Genomic DNA, 25,181 nt, shown 5'->3' with positions numbered 1-25,181 from the left:
TCACCCACAGAGTGCAGGTTAGTGTGAGGCACTACAAAATTACCAGAATTGGAGAACCTTAGTGGGCGGACAAGCAAATAGTGATTTAGAAGGTGACTGGTGTAGTCCGGTGTGAGGCCATTTAAAGCTTTGTAGGTTATTAATAGATTTTTATATTCAATCCTGTAAGACACAGGAGCCAGTGAAGATGGAGCAGAATGGGTGTGATGTGCTCACTGTTACTGGTCTGTGTAAGGACTCTTGCAGCCGAGTTTTGAATAAGCTGGAGCAATGATATAAGATTAGAAGGGGCACCTGCCAGTAGGGAATTACAATAATTAATGTGGGATGTGATAAAAGCAGGGACAAGTTTCTCAGCATTAGAAAAGGAGAGGAATGACCGAACACATGATATGTCACAGAGGGGAAAGTAAGAAAATTTCCCAAATGTGGTTTATGTGGGCGGAATAAGAAAGGGAGGAATCTAAAAAAGGAGCTAATTTTCTTAAGTAGCGCTTTAGTGGCGATTTGCAGGAGTTCAGTTTTGTTGTAATTTAATTTTTAAAGAGTTCTCCTCCATCCAGGTTTTAATTTTGCTAAGTAAGGTTGTGAGCTGAGAAAGCTCTGATGAAGTTGCACTTTTGACATTGAAATAAAGTTGAGTATCGTTTGTATAAAAATGACAATCCTGTCCATATCTATGAATAATATGGCTAAGGTGAAGCATATAAATAGAGAAGAGGGCCGAGGACAGAGCCCTGAGGAGCTCCTTGTGTGACTGGTGCTGAGCTGGATCTGCTGTTGCCAAGACTAACAAACTCTTGCCTATCAGTCAGATAGGACTTGAACCACTGGAGGGCAGTGCCAGAGATACCCAGCATGTTCTCCATTCTGGACAGTAGAATGTCATGTCTGACCTGAGTGTCAAATTTTGTACTGAGGTCTAATAGAATTAATATGCTGGTTTGTCCAGAGTCTGCTGCCATAAGCAAATCATTGGTTTCCCATAGCAGAGCAGTTTCACAGCTGTGCTGCGCCCTGAAACCAGACTGAAAGGGTTCTATCAAATTATTAGAAGTTAAGTAATTGATGAGTTGGGAGGCTACAACATGCTCAAGAACTTTTGACAGGAAAGGTAAGTGGGAAATAGGCCAGAAATTGTTAAGATCGTCACCATCAAGACCAGACTTTTATAACATTGGGGTTACAAAAGCGATTTTAAAAGTGTTTGGCACAAACCCAGTGTCAAGGTATGTATTGTTTATTGTCGTAATAGTTGGGATTATGGCATGAAGTCAGGATTTAAGGAGTGTGGTGGGGATGGGGTCCAGTACACAAGTAGTCGGTCTCATCTTACAAAGCAGGTCATTAACAAATGCAGATGTGACTGGTGAGAACTTAGACAAGGAGCTGGATGGAGTGGGAAGACAGGGAGAGATATAAACAGATGATGTATTTATGTTAATTGAATTATTTAGATCTTTAATTTTATTGCAGAAAAAGTGGAGGAATTCCTCACAGACTTCAGTAGAAGAGGTAGTTGGGCCAAATGCAGGTTAAAGTAGTTTATTAACTACAGAGAACAAAACCCTTGGTTTATCATGGCCACTTTCTATTATTCTGCCATAATGTGCATTCCTGGCTGCAGTTAGTGCTTCTCTGTAAGTACTTTGATGGTCAGAGAAAGCCTAGATGTAAACAGTGAGGCCAGACTTACGTGACATTCTCTCAAAGAAAAGAAATTTGACCGTTTACAGGTAAGAGGAGAGAGAGATAGTGAGACAGTTAAAAGCACTGCTTTATGGTCAGAGAGGCCCAAATCAGTGCTGTAAGTGTTGGCAACAGATAGTCCAGATGTGCAGATCAGGTACAGAATATGACCACCAGAGTGGGTGGGAAAATCAACATGTTGTGTCAGGTCAACACAGTCTAGTAAGGATAGGAATTGATTTCTCAGTTTACATGTAGTAATGTCAATATGGATGTTGAAATCACCAAGAAGAATAACTCTCTGGGAAAAGGAACTTAAGTGGGTTAATAATTCATTCAGATCAGATAAAAAAGACGAGTTGTATTTCGGGGGACGATAGACAACAATAGGTGAAACAGGACCAGATTTTGTTATTAGCTTAAGAACCAAAGACTCAATAGACAATGGACCCTCAGTGGGGATTCTTTTAATGTAAGCACCAATTCCATTGAAGCAAAAGTAAGTGCCATCCATGCTGTTAATGTCAGCTGCCTTTGGTTTGTATCTAAACACGCCGTGTCCAGCAGCTTAAAAGCTCGCACAGCATCAGGGACAGCCATGTTATATCTACACATGTAGGTCAGTCCATGTCACGTCATCACACTTGGGGACCTCATCGTCACAGATTTTAACGAGACTTGGCCTGCTCATCTAGTCATCTGAGTGACCCATGGAACTGAAATTGTACATGTCTTGGATCAACAATAATAAGGAGATATAAGATCACAAAGTTTGAACACTGTGCTGGATTAGGACTTTGACTTACTATTTCTACATAAATATAAGTCAACAGAAATGGTTCTCATATCGTTTTAATGCTCTTTTCCAGCTCTATAGTTTGTGAAAATACTATGCTATCCCCAAAATGAAAAAATGACCGTGTTATGAGTGATTATAATATTACAATTTTTGATAACATTTTATTAATTTTATTAAAATCAAATAACATTCCATACAAGCAAATCAAATTTAATAAAACTAGGTTTAAGACAAATCGACCCCCACCTATGAGAAAGAGCTTGGTCAGCAGAGTAAAACTATGCAGATACATATAAAAATAAATAGAATTAAAATAAGAGGTAAGAGACTTTGCTTCCTCAATTTAAATGCTTATTCTAGCATTTTATTGATCAGATTCATGCCAAGTTTTCAAAAGTTCTCCACTGATCCTCGAAGTGAGAATTCGATTTTTTCCAATTTCAAATAATATAAAACATCAGTTACCCACTAACTTAAAAGGGGAGAGTTAGGATTCTTCCAGTTGACCAAGTTAAGTCTAAGTGCCAATAGTGTAGTAAAGGCAATGACAGATTGTTTGTCCTTCTCCACTTTAAGCCCCTCTGTGAGCCCACCAAACACAGCTGTTAATGGCTTAGGAGGGATTGTGACACCAAGGCTGTCTGAAAGGCATTTAAAGATTTTGGTCCAGAATGACGTTAATTTGGTGCAGGCCTAAACATGTGACCCAGTGAGGCTGAAACTTGGTTGTAACATTCATAGGTTGGATCTTGGCCTGGAAATCTTTTGGACAATTTTAAATGAGACAGATGAACTCAATAGATAATTTTAATCAATTGTATGCTTTGTGCATATGGAGCTCGAGTGAATTCTGTGCATTGCTGCCATTCACTCCGTTTCTGAGATGTTGAGTGAGAGATCCTCTTCCCACAGTACTCTGGGATTTTTAAAGGAGGGACTGTAAAATGTATATATTACAGAAATGCTGTTTGAGTCCTCGAGACTTTATATCAATCGCTATGACAGTCTTTTCAAAACATTTAACAAGTTTCCTAAACTCTTAACGCACCAACACACCTAAAACACACAATTGGCAAACGGTTAATTTCATGCTCAAAATCACACATTGTAAAATAAACCCCAAAACTAATTTTCAAAATACAATAATAAACTACCACAGTACACTATGTCAAGCAAAACACTGCAAACATGTTTTAAAATCAAATAATTATTCAAAACAGTAACACATGTTCTCTTCCAACAGGAACATTTAGTCAATCATAACACATTGACAAAAAAACACTATCATCAGCTGAAATTACAGAAACCGCATTATTTTATGTGTCAGGTCTGCCCTTATATTTGAAGCCTTTCTACATTTTTGTTTTGTTGGGTTTAGTAAATGCATGCATTTTGTTTCTTTTGCTGCAGAAATTCAATACAAAAAAGTGAATGACCATCTCAGAGTAGCTTTATAAAATGTACAGTTTACTGTATGTAAAAAAAAATACAGACACAGAACTGCTGCAGTACAGACTTTATCTGCAAAAGGACGTTACCGCAAGATATACAAACAGAAAAAGCACCAGAATTATAATAAAAAAAAAACAAAGTAATCTTCTATTCTGCCCGGTCTTCTGCATTTGGCCACATGTTCTCATCCACATCACACCTGATATCTTCTCTGGCAAGGCATTGTGGGAAGAATCTTTTGGCATGCCTTCTCCACCCCTGGCAGTATTCAGCTGTGATGTCTTGGCATGCAGCATCCATTGCATCCAGGAGGGACATTTGGTCATGTGGACGATGGTCAAAAACCTTCCATCTCCAGGCTGAGAAAAACTCCTCAATGGGGTTGAGGAAAGGGGAGTAAGGGGCAAGGAAATGGGACATCATCCTTGGATGGGCGTCAAACCAGGCTGTGACTGCACGGGAATGGTGGAATGCCACATTGTCCCATGTGATAACATATATTGGCAAGTGGTCTCCCACCTGTCCCCTTTCTACCTCTGGCACCAGTCTTTCGTGCAGGTCTTCTAAAAACAGGAGAAGGCGGTCGGTGTTGTAGGGGCCAATCTGACATTTATGCAGGAGTGCACCGTTGTTGGAGATTGCGGCACACATAGTGATGTTGGCTCCTCTCTGGCCCGACACAGTAACTGTGGCCCTTTGGCCAATTATGTTTCTCCCACGGCGATGCCTTTTCGCCAAGTTGAAGCCAGCCTCGTCAACATAGATAATTTCATGTGGGACTTGATTAGCCTCCAACTCCATGACTCTCTGAAAGTAATTACACACAGTGTATGTAAATGCTGTGCTGTACTGTATATCTACTGTATGTACTAATGCACTCCAGGTTTATAGAGTAGTTTACTGCAAAACACACTGTGTATAAGTACAGTAATGACTGTATTGCATCACCTTACCTGGACGTATTGGTGACGGAGTTCTTTGATGCGCTCACTGTTCCTTTCAACAGGAACTTTGTATAGTTGTTTCATTCGGACTCTGTGTTTAGCTAGAGTCCGAGAAATGGATGTTATGCTGATTGCTGCAATGTTCCCAAAGACAAGGTTGTCCTCTACAACTCTGGAGTGAATGTCCTTCAGTTTTATTTCATTGTCAGCAATCACCATGTTGACAATAGCATGTTCCTGTTCTTCATTCAAGAGCTTTCCTCTGCCCCCTGAGGGAGGTAGACGTTGAATCCTTAGAGGGACAAAATACAGTTACATATTAGAGACCGGAGGCATACAGTCACTCTAATACAGTAAATGGTAAAATTATTTACACTTTGCTGTAGGAGAAGCAATATCCTACCTGTTGGTTTCTCTGAAAATACGGACAATGGATGCCACTGTGTCCCGGCTGAGATTTGGCTGTACTCGTTCACCAGCCTCTCTGTATGATAGCCCATGGTTTATGACATGTTCAATGATAGTAGCTCTTATCTGATCAGTTACCCTGGCTCTGGTCCTTCTTTGAGCGCCACCACGCATTCTAACTCCTCTCCCTCTACCTTGCCCCACTCCTCTCAATTGTCCTGGTACTCGTCTTCCTCTCCCTCTCTCTTTCTTTCTTTCTTTTCCACACAAGATCAGCCCAAAGAGTCCTCTTTTAGAACATATGATCATGTGATTGGAAAAACCTCAACACCTGAGTGTGGTTCCTAGATGGGAATCAGCTGTGATTTATATATTTGCATAACTGCAATAAGTTTTTTCTCATTGGCAAAGGAATAAAATACAGGGAATATATTTGTGTTTCAATTCACAATATGAACAGCTGTTCACTTTGACTTTAGCCTATATAAGTTATGTTTAGAACACAATGTTACCTGTTCTGACATACAGTGTGAAAGCATTTGTAAATTTGACTGTAAAATTACATTGTTTTGGTCTTGGTTGAGCTTGTGTGTAAAAGAAGTTCAAGCATTTTAAATTGGTGTTAACTGTATGCATTTTGTATCAAAGCAACGAGAAATGTGTTAATTGTATAGCCTACAAAGACGGATGTTGTGCTAACCGTGTTCAGAGTTTAGGAAACTTGTTAAATGTTTTGAAAAATCTGTCATAGCGATTGTAAAAAACTGTTGTATGCTTTGTGCATATGGAGCTCGAGTGAATTCTGTGCATTGCTGCCATTCACTCCGTTTCTGAGATGTTGAGTGAGAGATCCTTTTCCCACAGTACTCTGGGACTTTTTAAGGAGGGACTGTAAAATGTATATATTACAGAAATGCTGTTTGAGTCCTCGAGACTTATTGATATTTTTTCTGGCATAGAGGGAGGTGGGAGGTGAGAAAAAAGTTTTTAATTTGGAGGTAGCGAAAGAAATTTGAATAGCAAAACCCCTATATTTTAAAATTTGCTAATTTTTCACTAAAGCTACCTTAAAATGTCATGAACATTTCCAGAAAATGTGTTTTTTGTTAAAATCTGTGATAATGAGGTCCAAATGTGTGATGATTTGACGTGGAATTACCCATCAGCAGTATCTCTGCTCCAAATCGATGATCTAATCCACCATAGAAACTGACTCGCCCTTTTAACTCTTAACTGTAAAATCTGAATAAGCCTCATAGATACGATCCTTTTCCTCCTTTAAACATGACATCAAGCCTTTCTATCAGAATAGTCACACCTTCATCTTTGTTCAGGTTTTCTGCTCAAATTGACATCTCAGTGCTGTCCCTGTAAGCGACAGTCCAACCCCAAGTGTGTGTTTTTTATTTCTAAGCTCAGTAACCCGTGTCCATATTAAATCTTCATTTTTTGAGCTCTCGTGTGCCTTTCTCTTGTCAAATGCAGGCAGGATTCTATAATTATCAGCCATCCTCTACTACGAATGTTAAACTTAAATAACAACACAACACCTTTGATGTTAGCCACACACTTTTTATTCTTCTCTCCCATAAAACACACCCGTCCACGAGTAACCTCCTACAAACCCACTCTCCTCAAACCCCGAATGTCCTACTCCCAGTCGGATGCAGTTCCGTAATCCCACAAATAGGAGCACATACACTCACCTAAAGGATTATTAGGACCACCATACTAATCCGGTGTTTGACCCCCTTTCGCCTTCAGAACTGCCTTAATTCTATGTGGCATTGATTCAACAAGGTGCTGAAAGCATTCTTTAGAAATGTTGGCCCATATTGATAGGATAGCATCTTGCAGTTGATGTAGATTTGTGGGATTCACATCCAGGGCACAAAGCTCCCGTTCCACCACATCCCAAAGATGCTCTATTGGGTTAAGATCTGGTGACTGTGGGGGCCATTTTAGTGCAGTGAACTCATTGTCATGTTCAAGAAACCAATATGAAATGATTCGAGCTTTGTGACATGGTGCATTATCCTGCTGGAAGTAGCCATCAGAGGATGGGTACATGGTGGTCATGAAGGGATGGACATGGTCAGAAACAATGCTCAGGTAGCCCGTGGCATTTAAATGATGCCCAATTGGCACTAAGGGGCCTAAAGTGTGCCAAGAAAACATCCCCACACCATTACACCACCACCACCAGCCTGCACAGTGGTAACAAGGCATGATGGATCCATGTTCTCATTCTGTTTACGCCAAATTCTGACTCTACCATTTGAATGTCTCAACAGAAATCGAGACTCATCAGACCAGGCAACATTTTTCCAGTCTTCAACTGTCCAATTTTGGTGAGCTCGTGCAAATTGTAGCCTCTTTTTCCTATTTGTAGTGGAGAGGAGTGGTACCCGGTGGGGTCTTCTGCTGTTGTAGCCCATCTGCCTCAAGGTTGTGCGTGTTGTGGCTTCACAAATGCTTTGCTGCATACCTCGGTTGTAACGAGTGGTTATTTCAGTCAAAGTTTGTCTTCTATCAGCTTGAATCAGTCGGCCCATTCATTCTCCTCTGACCTCTAGCATCAACAAGGCATTTTCACCCACAGGACTGCCGCATACTGGATGTTTTTCCCTTTTCACACAATTCTTTGTAAACCCTAGAAATGGTTGTGCGTGAAAATCCCAGTAACTGAGCAGATTGTGAAATACTCAGACCGGCCCGTCTGGCACCAACAACCATGCCACGCTCCAAATTGCTTAAATCACCTTTCTTTCCCATTCTGACATTCAGTTTGGAGTTCAGGAGATTGTCTTGACCAGGACCACACCCCTAAATGCATTGCAGCAACTGCCATGTGATTGGTTGATTAGATAATTGCATTAATGAGAAATTGAACAGGTGTTCCTAATAATCCTTTAGGTGAGTGTATATAAGATATAGAATATAACAACTTAAAAGAATGAAGCTCCCGATGCACAGTTCAAGTCCAGCGAGGATATCCAACAAAGCCCTAAATATGACGGCTTTAATAGACCTGCCATTGCTGTGTCCAAACATGATGGTGCCGTGTAGATAAAGTGTTGTCATATCTACCTGGTGGCACTGAAATGTATGCAAATCCCCTTTAATGAGGGTCTGCAATGCACGTTGATCACATCGGAATTGTTTGGTTTGTAATTTTAAACTGTGAGGCAGAGGAGGAAATCAAGAAAAATGTGACTTTGAACCAAACCTCATGGAGGTCACTGTGACCCTGAAGTGTGCTCATTATTTTTACTGACTTTATGAAGTTAATTCTACACTTTTTTTCACAGGGCTTTTCCATTTCACTTGGCCATACACTGAGGTGTCTAATGGCCTCCAGCTCAGGGCTGTCCATGTGAGAAGGGAATCTGAGAAGAGAAGGGCAGACACTTAAGGAGAGAGAAGAGTTTTCCACAGAGCATGGCCTCTGCCAAAGAAGATGGCGTGGATGAAAGAGCGGTGGACATTAAAGAAGAGGACTGTGAGCGGCTCACACCAGAGGATGTGTGTGTGAAACTGGAGGATCACGAAGAAAGAATTTCAGTTTTTAAAGAGGAGGAGGATTGCAAGTGGGTGGCTGTTACCATTAAATCTGAGGATTTGAATGATTTCTCCATTGGTCTTGAACTTCAAAAGCATGAAACTGAGGATATTTTCAAGCAAGAGGCCTGTGAAGAATCTCCATCTAGTTTACAGCCCTGGTCCACTAATACAGGACGACTGGCTACACAGGAGAATTCTGTAGAGCTGAAATCAGAGTTACCTGAGTCTGAAGAGAAAATCACAGAGAGAAATGGGAGAGAAGGAGCAGAGTCACCTGAGAGTGTTGGAATAAGTGAGTAATGTGATTAAATATAAAAGAAAGAGAGCATTTATAAATTCTAACGGTGGGTGATTTGATGTTTTTAGAAGATTGAAATGAGAGTGGGGAACACGGTTAATTGAACTTGAAAAAAAGACCACCTGCTCAGGCCCATGATAACAAACAGTAGGTTACCTAATAAATGATAAATTAGAAAAACTTCAGTGAATAAGGAAATAATCTAAAGTGTTCAGCGCATGACTTGAACATCAGGAAGCTTTGACTGAAGCTGTGAGTTATGTTAGGGCAACAGCACATTACGTTCAATGAGAATATCAAAAGTCATATTTTTTTAAAGATGTGTAATTTTCTTAAATTGTGTGGCAGTCAAGGCGGAAATGTCCACAAAAACAAATAAATAAATAAGAATAAAATCCTTAGCCCTGTGCACTAAATAAGAGTGAATTTGCTCAATCCAGTGCACACCTAATATGTGCCTCATCTTTCTAATGGTAATCTCATGCACTTTGACGTTAACAGTGACAAGAGCTACCTGTACGAGCCATGATGACATTCAGGGGGTCTCAGGGTCTTCTTTCACCTTCTTGTGTTCTGCTCTCTGCCTGAACTTGCTGGGGCAGCATGGCCTGGACAAGTTGGCTGTGGTTTCAAATCTTCACTTGGAGATGATCTTGGGCCCTTCTGTCTCCCACAGTCACATCGGGTCAATTTGGAGTCACCACTCCACTTCACCTGCATGTTTTAGGGGATGAGGGGAAGAACCAGAATAACCAGAAATCCATTCAGAGTCCCTGTGTAGAACAACTGTGGGCAGGATTTGACCCCAGGACACCTGAACAATAAAGCAGCTGAGCTAAACACTGTACCCCCTAACACAAGCGGATACATTTGTGTGTTTTTTTTTTTAGTCCAAATTAGGTTCTAGAGCAGGGGTTCTCAACCGGGGCCGGCTCTATGCTGGGGCAAGAGGGGGCAATGCCCCCTTAAATAAACGTCCTGCCCCCTTAAATCAAACTTTTAGAAGTTGAGAAAGAAAATAATAGATTACCAACAAACTGAATATGGACAAGGTTTACTACAGTAGCTGAAAAATCCACAGGAAAAGGCACAAATGAGATGATAGGTTTCACCTCTTGTTCGCTCTTTCCCTCCGTGCTCTGTTTGTGTGCACTCCGCAGAGATCCCCCACTCACTCTCCCCACAGCTAAACATCCAATCACTGTTAGTATGCAAATGACCCGGTGTCAGGTTTCTCAGTAGGCAGGGCTGCGCAGCAGCGGGAGGCTTTGAGGAAGCAGCAAATCTCTGCCGTCAAAATCATAGCGACTCGTGAGATAATTAACAATAACTAAAAAGTCCATCTATATTTGTACATTCAATGGGGGACTAGTCCATTGTTCTTCTCACAGTTTCAGTCTAGTAGAGAAGTGTTTCTTTCTCGATCCCACAAGCACCACTGTGAGCCTGTCTGCTGCATGGACCCGCGTCTGTCTGTCAGACCCCGACACAAAGCCCCGCCCCAGCTTTCAACTCTGCACTCAACAGTTTTCTCGTTTCATATACTGATGTAATCCCAGCGATTTTAGTAAAGCTTAATTACTTTCCTCCCCAGCTTCCAGCAGCTCACAAAGGGAAAGTTAATGCTGTGAGATGCATCCTTTTTCCCAAGCTTTTAAAAAGTGTGACGCTGCTCCTGGCTGTACCAATAACAGTAGCAACGATCAGAGACAGCAGCTAGCATGTGTACTCCTGTGGCATCAACAGGCACTGCCTCTCCTGTACCTCTGCCAACAATTGCTGCCCCAAAGCAACCCGCTCAGCTACCCAGTGACTTAAATGGCAATACACCATCCCAGCCAATACTGGGTAGTTACCAAGTAAGCTTCTGTTTCCCATGTTGGAAATATGGCAGCACAGTTAATGAGAGGGATGTAGTTTTTACCTTAACTGGTTTTAACAACTGGAAAGCAGCACTTGATCGAGACAAGGGGCTACAGAGGCATGTGTCCAGCCACAACCATGTGCATGATTCAACCATCTGGACTGAGTGGCCACAGGGGGACTGTGGATTCAATGTTGGCTGGTAAAACACAACTTGAAAAACCATTACTATGTCAAGTGTATTAGTAGTGCTGTAAGGTTTCTCTGTGTAGATGAGTTGGGGCTCCGTGGGACTGCAGAAACCTTGAGACATGATGCAGCGGGTAATGATGATGACATTGCTTCAGGTATTTTTCTAAAACTGATGGAATATACCTTAGAGAAGGATGAGAAGCTAGCAAGCATTGCTAAGGGTATCCCAAAAAATGCAAAATACACATCTAAGGATATCCAAATGAAATTATCCAAACACTGGCTGACATGGTGCTTGGAGAGGTCAGGAAAAAATATGAAAGTGCTGATTCTGCAGGGTTTTGCCTCAAAAGTGATGGGACCAGGGATAGGTGCAATGTGGAAAATGTGTCTGTGATAATACGGTTTGTCAGAAATTCCATGCCAGAGGAGCATCTTATTGGGTTGCTTGACTTGTAACAACTTGATGCAGAGTACATCACCTCTGAGATGCTGTTACACCTTTGTGATTCTGGCCACAGTGCTGACAGTATACTGAGCCAGTGTTATGATGGGGTTAGAGGTGGTGTACAAGCTCTGCTCCAAAGAGGCTTGACAGATATGTCCCATACATCCACTGCTACAACCACCAACTGCACTTAGTGTTTGTGCATGCCATGCAAGAGTGAGCCGTGTGCAAAAGATTTTTAGCCTATCTAGTTCACTCTACAACTTTTTTCACCACCACTATGTGCTCAATAAACATGATGCGCCTTGTCTAAAAGGCTGCTTGAGATCAGATGGACAAGCCACTATGAGGTGAGGTGACAAGGTGCACTGTGGACAATCAAGAACAAATCCTTAGTATCCCATCTGAGATGACAGAGGATGATGATGCTGCAGTTGACCTGTGCACCGAGGAATCAGGCCTGCTATGCCAAATTAAGAGGCATCACTTCTTTGAGATTGGAAAGTTCCAAGTACGGGTGCTTGGTGTCTTGAAACCAGCAAATGCTATTCTACAGTCTCAGTCAGTTGATCTGTGCAGTGCTTCTGAGGTTGTTAGTGCAGCACTGGACTCTTTAAAAAAAACATCCGTGAGGATGACTGTTGGGGAGTGTCATCTCCTGCTGAGGATGAGTCACATCCAACAAAGAGAAGGAGAACAATGAGCAAACACCTGGGTCAAAGTGTTGTGCTCTCAACTTTGGGCCATACAGACTCTGGTGACCCTACCATTTCCCCCCATCAGTCTCTGAAAAGATCCTGCTCAAAATCCTTGACAGGGCCATTTCAGAAATGGAAACTAGATTTTCACACAAGAATATTGACCTGATGAGAGCCACATCTAGTCTTGCACCCAAATCTAGTGCATTTCTAGATCCCATCCTGTTGCACCCTCTGGCTGTGATGGCTGGCACTGTAGCAGATGTTGTAAATCTGAAAAATGAAGTTCTTGTTGCAAAACAGATGCTGCTCAAAAATGTCAAAGGAAACAGACCTGTCCACTGTGTGTAAACTCCTGCAGGAGTACAAGGAAGCCTTTGCTGAGTTGCGAAAATTATACGTAACAGCCCTGGTCATTGGTGTGTCTTCAGCATCGTTTGAGAGTTCCTTCTCCACTTAGTCACGGGTCCTAACTCCCTATCATCACACCATGTTACATAAAAGAAAGAGGAATTTGGTGATCTTGGCCCATGAGAAGTCCATAGCAAATAACTTGGATATGATGAATTTGGAAGAGTTTCTGCAAAGGGAAACAGGAGACTGTGGTTGTAGAGTGGATTGACGTGAAAGGAGAGCGGAGCTGTTCAGTTACAAACAGAGAGTTCAGTGGCTTACAAAACAAACAAGCTTAAAACAAGACAATAAAAGAAGAAAAAAAGAAGAAAAAAAGTTCAAATGTTCTTTTCTAAATCTGTTGTGTTCTACAAGTTAGTTTGAGAATTGTAGGGAAAGACACGGTGAATTGTTTTTTTTTTTTTTTAAATTACTATGCCAACCCTTTTTAGTTTTGTAAATATTGGCTATATTGTGAGGTCTTACTTTATTTTTACTTTATTTTGCAAATTTATTTGAGAATTAGGCCATCCAAGTAAGATAAATTTTATGTTGTTGGTTGTAATCTGGATGAATATTTTATTTTATTCTTTATTTTATTTTTTTTCCTCTATTTTTCAGTTTTATTTTTCAAGACTTGGTGAATTGATTTTTTTTTTTATAACTTGGCCTACCCTTTTTAGTTTTGTTAATATTGGCAAAAGTGAGAAGTGTTATTGTTGGGTTCGAATATATTTGATATAGGCCATCCAGTTAAAGTAAATGTCATGTTTTTAGTTGTCATAATCTGATGAGGAATATTTTATTTTATTTTTTGTTGTTTTATTTTTCAGTTTTCCTCCTGAGGGATTGCCACCTTATTGTGGTCAGGGGGTTTGCGTGTCTCAGTGACCCTAAGAGCTACACCAGCAGAAGCTTAGCCTTCAGGTGGGACACCCAAGTTGGACAGGTCTTAGGGTAGAGGCCTGACAAGTGCAATCCAATGACATGACAAAACAGTAATCCAGAGCACCCCACCCCCAACACCACCACCACCCCACCCCTTTCCCGACTCTGTTGCCACCATGTGCCGCCTTCACATTTCTGTCTGCCCCCTCATATATGCCTGTCTAGAACCGGCCCAGTTCTCAACGTCGGTCCTCGGAACCCCTGTGGCTGCAGGTTTTTGTTCCAACCAGATTCCTAATCAGTGACAACACCTTATAGCACTGATCTCATTTAATTAGCTGTTTTTTTTTTATTTGACATTCAGAAAAGCATAGCAGCATGATTTTTACATTTATAAGACATTTATACATTTTTCTGCTTTTGCTCTAGATTTCAATGCTTAACTCTCTTTTATTGATTTCATTAAAGTTTGCCCTTTCTCTGTGCAGTTTTCCTCCCTTCATTATATCTTAATAATGACAACTTAAAACGAGCAGAGCAGACACCCAGGCAAACACTGAATAAAGTATCTATCTATCTATCTATCCATCCATCCATCCATAGGCTGCAGCTACTTTAGAGTCAGACCCACTAATTAGTAAATAATGGATTATTTAAACAATTACAACACCTAGAAAAGTAGAATGAAAATCAAGATGAAAATACTGTTAAAAAGAAAAATGCATTATTCCTATATAACTGCTTGGTACATTTTAATATATATATATATATATATATATATATATATATATATATATATATATTAGCAAACTTAGTTTTCTAATTAATATATTGTTCCTTAAACACAGAACTTGGGGCCCACTGTGGCTGCAGGTTTTTGTTCCAACCAGCCTCTGTTTTTAATTGGACTCCTGTGCTAATTAAGTGAATTGTTGTTTCCTAGATTCCCTGTTTTGGGAAAATTATACAAATTAGAAAACTAACTTTGTTAAAAAAAAAAAAAAAAAAAGTAGTAAAATGTACTAAGCAGTTATATGTATTTTTTTCTTTTTAACAGTTTTTTCATCTTAATTGTCATTCTACTTTTCTAGATGTTCTAACTGTTTAATTAATCCGTTATTTACTACCTTGTGATTGAGTGTGGTTTGCTTGGGTTTCTGCTCTGCTTGTTTTTAATTCTCATTATTAAGATTCAATGAAGGGGAGCAAACTGCACAGAGAAAGGGCGAAATATAATAAAAAAGAGAGTTAAACATTTAAATTCATAGCAAAAACAGAAATATTTATAAGAAATATTTCTTATAAATGTAAAAATCATGCTGCTGTGCTTTTCTGAATGTACAAACGGGATTCCAAAAAAGTTGGGACACTATACAAATCGTGAATAAAAACTGAATGCAATGATGTGGAGGTGCCAACTTCTAATATTTTATTCAGAATAGAACATAAATCACGGAACAAAAGTTTAAACGGAGAAAATGTATCATTTGAAGGGAAAAATATGTTGATTTAGAATTTCATGGTGTCAACAAATCCAAAAAAGTTGGGACAAGGCCATTTTCACCACTGTGTGGCATCTCCCCTTCTTCTTACAACACTCAGCAGACGTCTGGGGACCGATGAGACCAGTTTCTCAAGTTTAGAAATAGGAATGCTCTCCCATTCTTGTCTAATACAGGCCTCTAACTGTTCAATCGTCTTGGGCCTTCTTTGTCGCACCTTCTTCTTTATGATGCACCAAATGTTCTCTATAGGTGAAAGATCTGGACTGCAGACTGGCCATTTCAGTACCCGGATCCTTCTCCTACGCAGCCATGATGTTGTGATTGATGCAGAATGTGGTCTGGCATTATCTTGTTGAAAAATGCAGGGTCTTCCCTGAAAGAGATGACGTCTGGATAGGAGCATATGTTGTTCTAGAACCTGAATATATTTTTCTGCATTGATGGTGCTTTTCCAGACATGCAAGCTGCCCATGCCACACGCACTCATGCAACCCCATACCATCAGAGATGCAGGCTTCTGAACTGAGCGTTGATAACAACTTGGGTTGTCCTTGTCCTCTTTGGTCCGGATGACATGGCGTCCCAGATTTCCAAAAGAACTTCGAATCATGACTCTTCTGACCACAGAACAGTCTTCCATTTTGCCACACTCCATTTTAAATGATCCCTGGCCCAGTGACAACGCCTGAGCTTGTGGATCTTGCTTAGAAATGGCTTCTTCTTTGCACTGTAGAGTTTCAGCTGGCAACGGCGGATGGCACGGTGGATTGTGTTCACTGAAAATGGTTTCTGGAAGTATTCCTGAGCCCATTCTGTGATTTCCTTTACAGTAGCATTCCTGGTTGTGGTGCAGTGTCGTTTAAGGGCCCGGAGATCACGGGCATCCAGTATGGTTTTACGGCCTTGACCCTTACGCACAGAGATTGTTCCAGATTCTCTGAATCTTCGGATGATGTTATGCACAGTTGATGATGATAGATGCAAAGTTTTTGCAATTTTTCGCTGGGTAACACCTTTCTGATATTGCTCCACTATCTTTCTGTGCAACATTGTGGGAATTGGTGATCCTCTACCCATCTTGGCTTCTGAGAGACACTGCCACTCTGAGAAGCTCTTTTTATACCCAATCATGTTGCCAATTGACCTAATTAGTGTTTATTGGTCTTGCAGCTCTTCGTTATGCTCAAATTTACTTTTTCCAGCCTCTTATTGCTACTTGTCCCAACTTTTTTGGGATTTGTTGACACCGTGAAATTTTGAATCAACATATTTTTCCTTTCAAATGATACATTTACTCGGATTAAACGTTTGATCTGTCATCTACGTTCTATTACAAATAAAATATTGACATTTGCCATCTCCACATCATTGCATTCAGTTTTTATTCACAATTTGTTTAGTGTCCCAACTTTTTTGGAATCCGTTTTGTAGAATAAAAGATAAATAAAACCAGCTAATTAAATGAGATCAGTGCTATCAGGTGTTGTCACTGATTAGGAATCTGGTTGGGACAAAAACCTGCAGCCACAGGGGTCCCCCAGGACTGAGTTTGAGAACCCCTGTTCTAGTGGATGTAAATGTCATCAAATATATTACAATAAAGAAGGGAAAACCCCAATTCAGGCACATGATTGGGTAGATAGACTCTTATCAGAGTCTTTAGAGCTGATATTGATCACCCATTCCAATCCATTAGGATCTGCTGATATCAATAATAATAATACTGATTTTCTTTTTTTTTTTTTTAATAATTTATTTTTAGCTATGCATAAACTTCACATTCCATAATAAAGTGCTGCCGCATACAGCATACACAAAGAACATTTACCCATAATGCACACATAATGGAACAAAACAAAAGGCATGTCTTAATCATACTCCCCATTTCTAATAAAATAAAATGTTCAACTAAATATTTGTAGACGTCGACTCCGACAAGAAGAAATCGACACAGTCTTGCTGAATGCTTCAGATTCTTATCTAAGATTATAAGCATCTCTACATGTTCTGAGGACAGTCTGGTCCTCCTGTCATCCATGACGTGTGCTGCTGTACTGAGCAGACCCTCGCTGTCCCCACTCGTATAAGGAGGCACAGGTAGGATGACAACTTTTATTGGTCCTCCAGAAAGCCAGTGGCCCAGCATCTCTTGTGGTTTAAGGTTCACAAAGATAAAGATTCACCTCTGATGCTGCAGACTCAAATATCGTTTTTATCTTTATTGACAATTTCTTTGTGCATTCTGCAGTTCTGCTGGTGGGGAGTTTCTTTGGATCTCTCAGCTGTCCGAGTGCATCTGTGTGGTCGAGACACCGGCAGTGAGCAGTCTATGTGTTTGATGATTTGCAATCATCTGTGAAATACGTGTCCTTGTACCATTGTTTAATTTGGAGATAGTAATGTCTGTTACAGAATTCGTAACTGTATAGTGACTATTCACACTCAATGCTTATTATGCGTAATTAGTATTATTTTATTTAGGTCTAAAAACTAGGCACATACCATTCTACCCAACCAGCCAATAACAGGGCTGATGACAATTTCTTCCTAATCGACGTCCACTTGATAACGATTTATATATATGTACCAGCTCAGTAAAACTCTGCATCCATTTCCTCCCATCTACCTACACATTCACTGAAAGTCTAATCAAAGGGATTTTAGTCAAAATAGCTAATGCCAGGTTAATTAATTATACAAATAAATCAGTCAACAAACACTCACTGGCAGATGGAATTGAGGATCTAAATGATCTACAAGGTGACATCTTCCAGAACTGAAAGTGGCTGTTTGTCCAGGCTTGCAAATTCCACTGTTTTTGCTGTTACAGTAAGTCTTTGGTGTTCTTGCAGTCAGTATTATAAGGTTGAGTTTTCTAAGTGATGTCATTATTGGAGGCCGAGTGAGAGTAGGTGACTGAGCTAGACTAAGCTTGCTGGTTGTCTCAGCCTTTGAACAGCTCGTTCTTCACACCAGTCCCTTGTGTGTTGACTTCTCAGATGCTAATAATGTTTGTATTGTTGAAAGTGTTGGCAGAGAATGTTCCATGAGTAACTTTTTTTGTAGAAAAATATTACAAACCACAAATTTATCTCTTGTAGGAAGGCAACAAAACTGTTAGATTGGCGAGGACGTTTTTCTGTATTTTGGTAATGTTGGAACTTTGTCTTACATGCTTTTTATCATTCAAGATCAGATGTTAAGATCAGCTAATTGCTGATCATCGGTCAAGTCATTTGGAGTGAAAATTGGCTGATTTTAATTTGTCATCAGTTAATCAGATCAGGCCTGTCATTCCCATATGAGAGAAAGGTGGAGAAATTGAATAGACAGCAGCAGAACATGTAAAGACCACACATGGAGTGGCCAGAACATAAATGGCACCTCATTGTGAGGAAGGAACTCCAACCAGTGTGCCACCACTTTACTTGTACTGTTTCATTCATTTTAAAAGGTGGGTAGTGGTTAGGAATTTGGACATCAAACCCGAGCAAGTCACATGACCTGCCTGTGCTCCACTTGGAAGACCAAAAGAAATGTAACCAATTGTGTCTCAAATGTTGTGAGTCATCTTGGATAAAGGTGTCAGGGAAAAAACAATATTTAAAATGTTTGTGTTCTTTCAGATTTACAGAAGAATGGCAGCTTCTGTCCACCTTCATTTGGTCAACCCTCCCTTCAGTACAAAGAGACAGGTATGAAGAAATCAGCAAGAGGATCAGAGAACCTGACAGCAGCCTTTTTGCAGTGCAGTTCTCTCCCTGCTACTCGAGTAACACAGACAGAAGCCATTGAAACTGATGGACAGCAAGTGGAGAAAGAAATCCAAATTCATACTGGAAGAAAATGTTGTTTGGAATGTGGCAAACAATTCACACACAAAAGTGATCTTAATAAGCATATGAAGATTCACACAGAAGAAAAAGCATATTGTTGTCATGAATGTGGTAAGTCATTCTCAACGAGTAGCTATCTTCAGAGGCACGGAAGAATCCACACAGGAGAAAAACCTTATTGCTGTCCAGAATGTAGTAAGTCATTCTCAACGAGAAGCCATCTTCAGATCCACAGAAGAATCCACACAGGAGAAAAACCTCATTGCTGTCCAGAATGTAGTAAGTCATTCTCAACAAAAAGCTGTCTTCAGAAACACAGAAGAATCCACACAGGAGAAAAACCTCATTGCTGTTCAGAATGTGGTAAGTCGTTCTCACATCTATGCTATCTTCAGAGGCATAGAAGAATCCACACGGGAGAAAAACCTCATTGTTGTCCAGAATGTGGTAAGTCATTCTTAAGGAGAAGCTATCTTCAGACGCACAGAAGAATCCACACAGGAGAAAAACCTCATTGTTGTCCAGAATGTGGTAAGTCATTCCTAAGGAGAAGCGATCTTCAGATCTACAGAAGAAGCCACAGAGGAGAAAAACCTCATTGCTGTTCAGAGTGTGGTAAGTCGTTCTCATTGAGAAGCAGTCTTCAGAAGCACAGAAGAATCCACACATGAGTAAAACCTCATTATTGTCCAGAACGTGCCGAAAAATTTTCAGACAAACTCAGTTTTCAAAGGCACACAGAAATTGATACTCGAGAGAAACCATATTGCTGTTCTCAATGTGGAAAAAAGTTTTAAACATAAGCTCTTTTCAATTAAACACACAAACTCCCACTAGAGCGAAAAATGCAGTATGTATTTTCTGAATATGGCAAATGTTATACAAGTCAGAAAGGTATTTATCCACGTGCCAAAATCCATACTGAAGACAAATAGCATTGCTGTTCTGAATGTGAGAAACAATTCTTATATTTAAGCACACTTCAGTGCCATATCAGAACTCATAATTGAGAGAAACCTTATTGTTGTCCTAAATGTGATAAGCAGTTCTCACAACAAAGCACCCTAAAGCGACACATCAGACTTCACACCGGAGAGAAACCTCACCTTTACTTGGAATGTGGCAAACAATTCTCCCACCTTACTTCTCTGTATAAGCATAAGTCATACTGGAGAGAAGCCTTAAAGTTATACTGAATCTGGAATGCGATTCTCATATAACAGTTCTCTTCACGATCATAAAATAATTAATTCTGGTAAGAAACAGCTGTTCTGACTGTGGTAAGATTTTCTCAGACGCTTATTGATTACATGAGAATTCACACTGGAGAGAAGCAGTACACCTGTCCTGAATGTGCTAAATGGTACTCTTCCAGAAAAAGTTTTCGGAGATACACGCAAAGTCATATTGGAGTAAAGCCTTTCTCAGAAATGTCAAATGATCTTTCCATTCGATCCTCAGGCAAAAAAAAAAAGAAAAATCTTCTGAAAGCGGTAAAGGACTCCAGTTGAAAGTAGTTAATAAGCACATAAGAATAGTGTAGAAAACACTGAAAGTGGCAAACAGATCGTAGATGTAAGGTCACCTCAGAGCCACATATGAATTCACACTGGAATACAACACATATTTCACAAACAGCAAGAATCTTCTTCAACAACTTATAGGTGCAGGAAAAAAACCTCATTGTTGTCCTAAATGTGGTTAACGCTTTTCAGACATCAGTGGCCTTCATAGTCATAAATGACTGGCCTACTTGTGGTAAGCCTCTTATCTGTTCTGAATGTTGAAAGTGGTCCTCATGTATCAGCCATCATCAGCAACACGTAAGATTTCAGGAAGGACTCAGAAACTGTACTGCTAGGACGTCAGCCATACAGGGACTGATCATCTCTGCACCAGTGAATACAAACAGCAGACAACAGAATGAGGTAGCAACAGTACTGTGTGGTGATAACAAATTCAACCACAGATCACAACTGAAAAAGTTCAATGTAATAATAAAAAATGGAGAAGTGAAATCAAATCCACAGTGCAGTGCCAACTACCAGGAGGTGCCGCTGAGAACAAGTGGATTATTTCTGTTTCGGAGCTTTGGAGATGGGGCCTTATCTGAGTAGCCATGAACTTGTACCGTCTCTGGGATGTCATCTGATGGCTGACGCCTGGGCTGAGTGCACACAGCCGTTCTTAACTCTGATAATGAAGAAGTCATTTAGTGATGTCAGCTGACAGCCAATACTGTCCAATCAGATACTGGGGAGGGACAGTCGAGGAGGACAGAAGCCTAAAAAGAGAGCCGTCACATGACAGACCAATGTAGAGGGGCTTTATAAGACTTTTACACTAATTTAGGTTGACATTTATAAATAAGTCTTTACAAACCAATCACATTCATCGGCTGTGTGGCAAGGGTGAGTCCAAAAGTGGGAATTTTAAGAAGATCTAAATACAAATAAAATGAAACATTCAGGGTTCAAAGAGAAATGTTTAAGACCTGAAGAGGTAATCACAACAGCATTTTAGGGTTAGCCCGGGGGCCCACAGTTATGAAGAATATCAATTAATGTATAGAAGGAATATTTTTTAAAATAATAATAATATTATGAGAAATGGGACACCATCATGAATGCAGAAACACAATGAAAATGAAATGAATTGATTTTATTGTCTGACATATAAGAGAAAAAGGGAAGACAAAGCAGAAACACACAGGGATCTCCGCTGACACAGCTGATAATTTGATAAATTAACCTAAAAATATAATGGATGTCACTTTGCTCCATGTCAGTATATCCTATATTCCCGTGTCTGCGTGGGTTTCCTCCGGGTGCTCCAGTTTCCTCCCACAAAGCCATGCAGGTTAGGTGCATTGGTGATCCTAAATTGTCCCTAGTGTGTACTTGGTGTGTGTGTGTGCCTTGAAGTGAGCTGGTGCCCTACCCGGGGATTTGTTTCTGACTTGCGCCCTATGCTGGCTGGGATTGGCTCTAGCAGACCCCCATGACTCCGTGTTAGGATATAGCAGGATGGGTAATGACTGACTGACTTACAACCACCCTAAGATTAAGGTCTTTCTCCATAATGTCCTTGTTCTTCAATATCACTTGAATTCAGCACATATCCTGTTATAAAAACTGTATACGTGCAAACTGGCAAGACTTACTAGCGGCATGAAAGAACATCACAGAGTTCCAGTTACCTACTCGGCATCCACCTGAAACATTCTGCTTGTTTATTTGACCATTTCAGCCATCTCTTTATGACATTTCTAAAACAAACGCTTATATTTCACTGTGCACTGCAAACCAAACACCTAACTGCTGCTACATCCACATTACTCTGTCACACCCGCCCCTCACTATAACACACACACAGCTGATTGGCCCCTCAAATCCAATAACAATGGAGGCCATGACAGCTGCACTCACCCTGCATTCTCAACACCAAATTCAGTCACAGACGTGCTGCCCCCCCAAATCCTGTGAAATTCATTTTGACCCCAAACTACAAACGCAAAGATGACCTACGCTTGTGGGGACATCAAGTGACCGTGGAGGGTACTGGTCAGTGGTCACATGGTGTCAGATAGCTGATTGTTACGCTGGAGTGAAGACCAAACCCAAACCCTGGATAGAGGGCTCAGTGAAGGAGGTGTTGAACCTGTGCAGGAGGGTCATTGTGTGTGAGACGCTATGAAATGAGAGCGATCCAGCAGGCCAGTCCAGATACACACCTATTATGGGGGCTGTAGGTGGCGCTGATTACATTCTGCCGGTTATTGTGACACACAGCACTGCAAACCCCAGTGCTTGTCATTGTTGAGCTCAGAGTTCTAATGGACTGTCCACACTGACCGCTGGCTTTATTAAAATGGCCCCTTTTATTGTCACTGTCCACCTCTTTAATTTAGAATAAATCCTCTGTCACACTTCATCACCAAACTGATTTTTCCTTTCTTCATAATTCAGCCCTGATCGTCATTCTGCCCCTTCCATTTACAGTCTTTTGTTCTTCCATTTCCAGTACTCTACTAAACATTTAGGGGTCACCGTGCAGGTCAAGGTTACACAGAATATGAAAATAAAAAATAAAAATTAAATCTGACTTGCTTGAAAATGAAATCTTTATAATGAATTGTCATAAAAATAAGGTGTATAATTAGACCAAGGGATAAAGTCAGACCCTCCACCAGGGGCATCTGTAATAGAAATTTACTTCAAATTAAAACAATAAATATATCAGCAGTTCAGAAAGAAGCATGCAGCTTTAAATGCTGCTTATTGAACATTTGCTCTCTTGGCACCGAAGCTTTTTTGGTAAATAATAATATATGAAGTACAAAATCTGATCTGTGTCTTCTCACTGAAACCTGGCTTAGTAAATGTGACACTGTTCCCCTAGCTGAGGCGTCACCAGATGGATACTCGTTCCTTCATAAGTCTAGAGATTCTGGTCAAGGAGGAGGCCTTGGAATAATTCATTGTAACAAAATGCAAATCACTTCTAAATATTTAAGTGACTTTACATCCTTTGAGGTATTCATTTTAAATATGAAAACAGATTCCAACACAATTATAGTGCTAGTCTACAGACCACCAGGGCCATATTCATTGTTCATGACTGAATTTAGCAATTTTTTATCTGATTTGGCTATAAATTATGATCACGTAGTACTGATGGGGGATTTTAATGTACATATTGATGTGGAAACTGACACTTTTAGCAATTGTTTTACTTATTTGCTAAATTCAGTAAGATTTTATCAGATTGTTAAATGTACTGTACAACTCATAATCATAACCACACATTAGATTTAATGATAACTTACAAAGTTGAAATTCAAAATTTAAATAATGCTCAATTAAATGAAGTTATTTCCAATCACTACTTAATTACATTTGATTTAATCCTGTCCTTGCCAATGCACTCACTGATTAAAACAAAGACAGTGCGACATATAGATCAGGCATGTCAAACTCACTACCATTGGTGGGCCGCTTCGACTGCCATACCTGCGTCAGCGGGCCTTACTGTAGCAAATACTATTATACAAAGTTAATGTAGCTTTCTTTACGATACTGAAAACTTTAAAAAATGTAACACTTAAAGTTTAAAGAAAAGCAATTTATTTCCATACAATCTCCATACAACAGCGTACAATTAGAGTCTTATCCTCTTAGCTAGGTCCTTATATAGGAGTCTTACAGTGTGAGATCTATTTCTTTTGTCCCGACACTTGGCATCTCTTGTTAGTAACCAGTTCGTCAATATCAGGCTTGAAATCTTGTGCAGCTGCAACTTTTATGAGGGATGAAAGGTGCTCGACGGTAAGTCTTGAGCGATGTGGGGTTTTGGTAGCTTTCATTAACGAAAACAATTGCTCATAAAGGTAAGTGCTTCCGAACATAGACAGTACTCTCAATGCCAACTTACGGATCTGCACCTACGAGGGTGACGGGTAAGCATACAACAAGCCTGGCACACCAACTTTGTTGTATTTTGCCTTCAGAATAGAATCTGACTGCAGTTCAATCAACTCCATTTGGATATTCTCAGGCGCATTCTCAATGTTGTAAGAGTAGGTTAAGTAAACAGCGCAAAGTCCTGTTTGTGTGAACTGAAATTACGAAAACGTTCGTTGAATTCATTGCTCAGTAATTCAAGTTGGAAAACAAATCCTCCAAAAATCTAATTTTACTTTATTAAGTTTACTTCAAAGTTTATATTGTAAAATAAACCGATATGCAAAAAGCCACCTGACAAACACTAATTTTACAAACTCAAAATCACAAAAATATGTTAACAAACAACTCACCAACTTCTCGCGTTCACTTCAGATCTTCAGCTGTAGTCTGCACTAACTGTTCGTTACAATACTAGCGCAAAATTACATAAAACTAGAGCAAAAAAACATGAAAATATGTGAGTTATTACTACTCGTGAGGGTCAGTTCTGCCCACTGGCCAGCCAGTAGTGTAGCCTAGCAGGGGCAGCTCTAGGCTCGTGGCGGCCCTGGACAGAGAAAGAATTGGTGGCCCTTTTGCCCGCCAATGTCAATACGGACTTATGCACGGCGGATGGCCACATCCATTGCAGACACTGCATAGCCGCCTCATGCTCATGACACGCTTCTATGTGCGCGTGTCCGTAACTTGAAAACAAGTGCCGGCCCATAATATTCTCATTACAGCAGAACGTTATAAT

General features: G+C 40.3%; 2 protein-coding genes across 2 annotated transcripts; one reads left to right on the top strand and one right to left on the bottom strand.

Moving 5' to 3' along the window:
• Positions 1 to 3,568: 3,568 nt before the first annotated feature.
• LOC120528436 lies at positions 3,569 to 9,707 on the bottom strand. The gene is made up of 3 exons (XM_039752590.1): positions 9,669 to 9,707; positions 4,894 to 5,176; positions 3,569 to 4,747 (listed from the first exon to the last, which is right to left on the bottom strand). Exons 2-3 carry the CDS (start codon positions 5,101 to 5,103, stop codon positions 4,088 to 4,090), a joined length of 870 nt encoding a protein of 289 aa, XP_039608524.1. The 5' UTR covers positions 5,104 to 5,176; positions 9,669 to 9,707; the 3' UTR covers positions 3,569 to 4,087.
• Positions 8,357 to 21,847, top strand: LOC120528435 (zinc finger protein 664-like). Its single transcript, XM_039752589.1, has 2 exons — positions 8,357 to 9,148; positions 18,768 to 21,847. The coding sequence occupies exons 1-2, from the start codon at positions 8,734 to 8,736 to the stop codon at positions 19,646 to 19,648; spliced, it is 1,296 nt and encodes a 431-aa protein (XP_039608523.1). The 5' UTR covers positions 8,357 to 8,733; the 3' UTR covers positions 19,649 to 21,847.
• Positions 21,848 to 25,181: the final 3,334 nt, after the last annotated feature.

The sequence above is a fragment of the Polypterus senegalus genome, chromosome 4, assembly GCF_016835505.1.
Source record: "Polypterus senegalus isolate Bchr_013 chromosome 4, ASM1683550v1, whole genome shotgun sequence".
Taxonomy (NCBI): domain Eukaryota; kingdom Metazoa; phylum Chordata; class Cladistia; order Polypteriformes; family Polypteridae; genus Polypterus; species Polypterus senegalus.
This window is presented reverse-complemented; position numbering and strand designations above follow the sequence as displayed.

Coding starts and splice junctions, on each gene's coding strand:
- LOC120528436 (XM_039752590.1), bottom strand. CDS start 5,103: ATGGTGATTGCTGACAATGAAATAAAACTGAAGGACATTCACTCCAGA. Junction 4,748..4,893: donor TCCGTCACCAATACGTCCAG/GTAAGGTGATGC, acceptor AATTACTTTCAG/AGAGTCATGGAGTTGGAGGC.
- LOC120528435 (XM_039752589.1), top strand. CDS start 8,734: ATGGCCTCTGCCAAAGAAGATGGCGTGGATGAAAGAGCGGTGGACATT. Junction 9,149..18,767: donor ACCTGAGAGTGTTGGAATAA/GTGAGTAATGTG, acceptor GTGTTCTTTCAG/ATTTACAGAAGAATGGCAGC.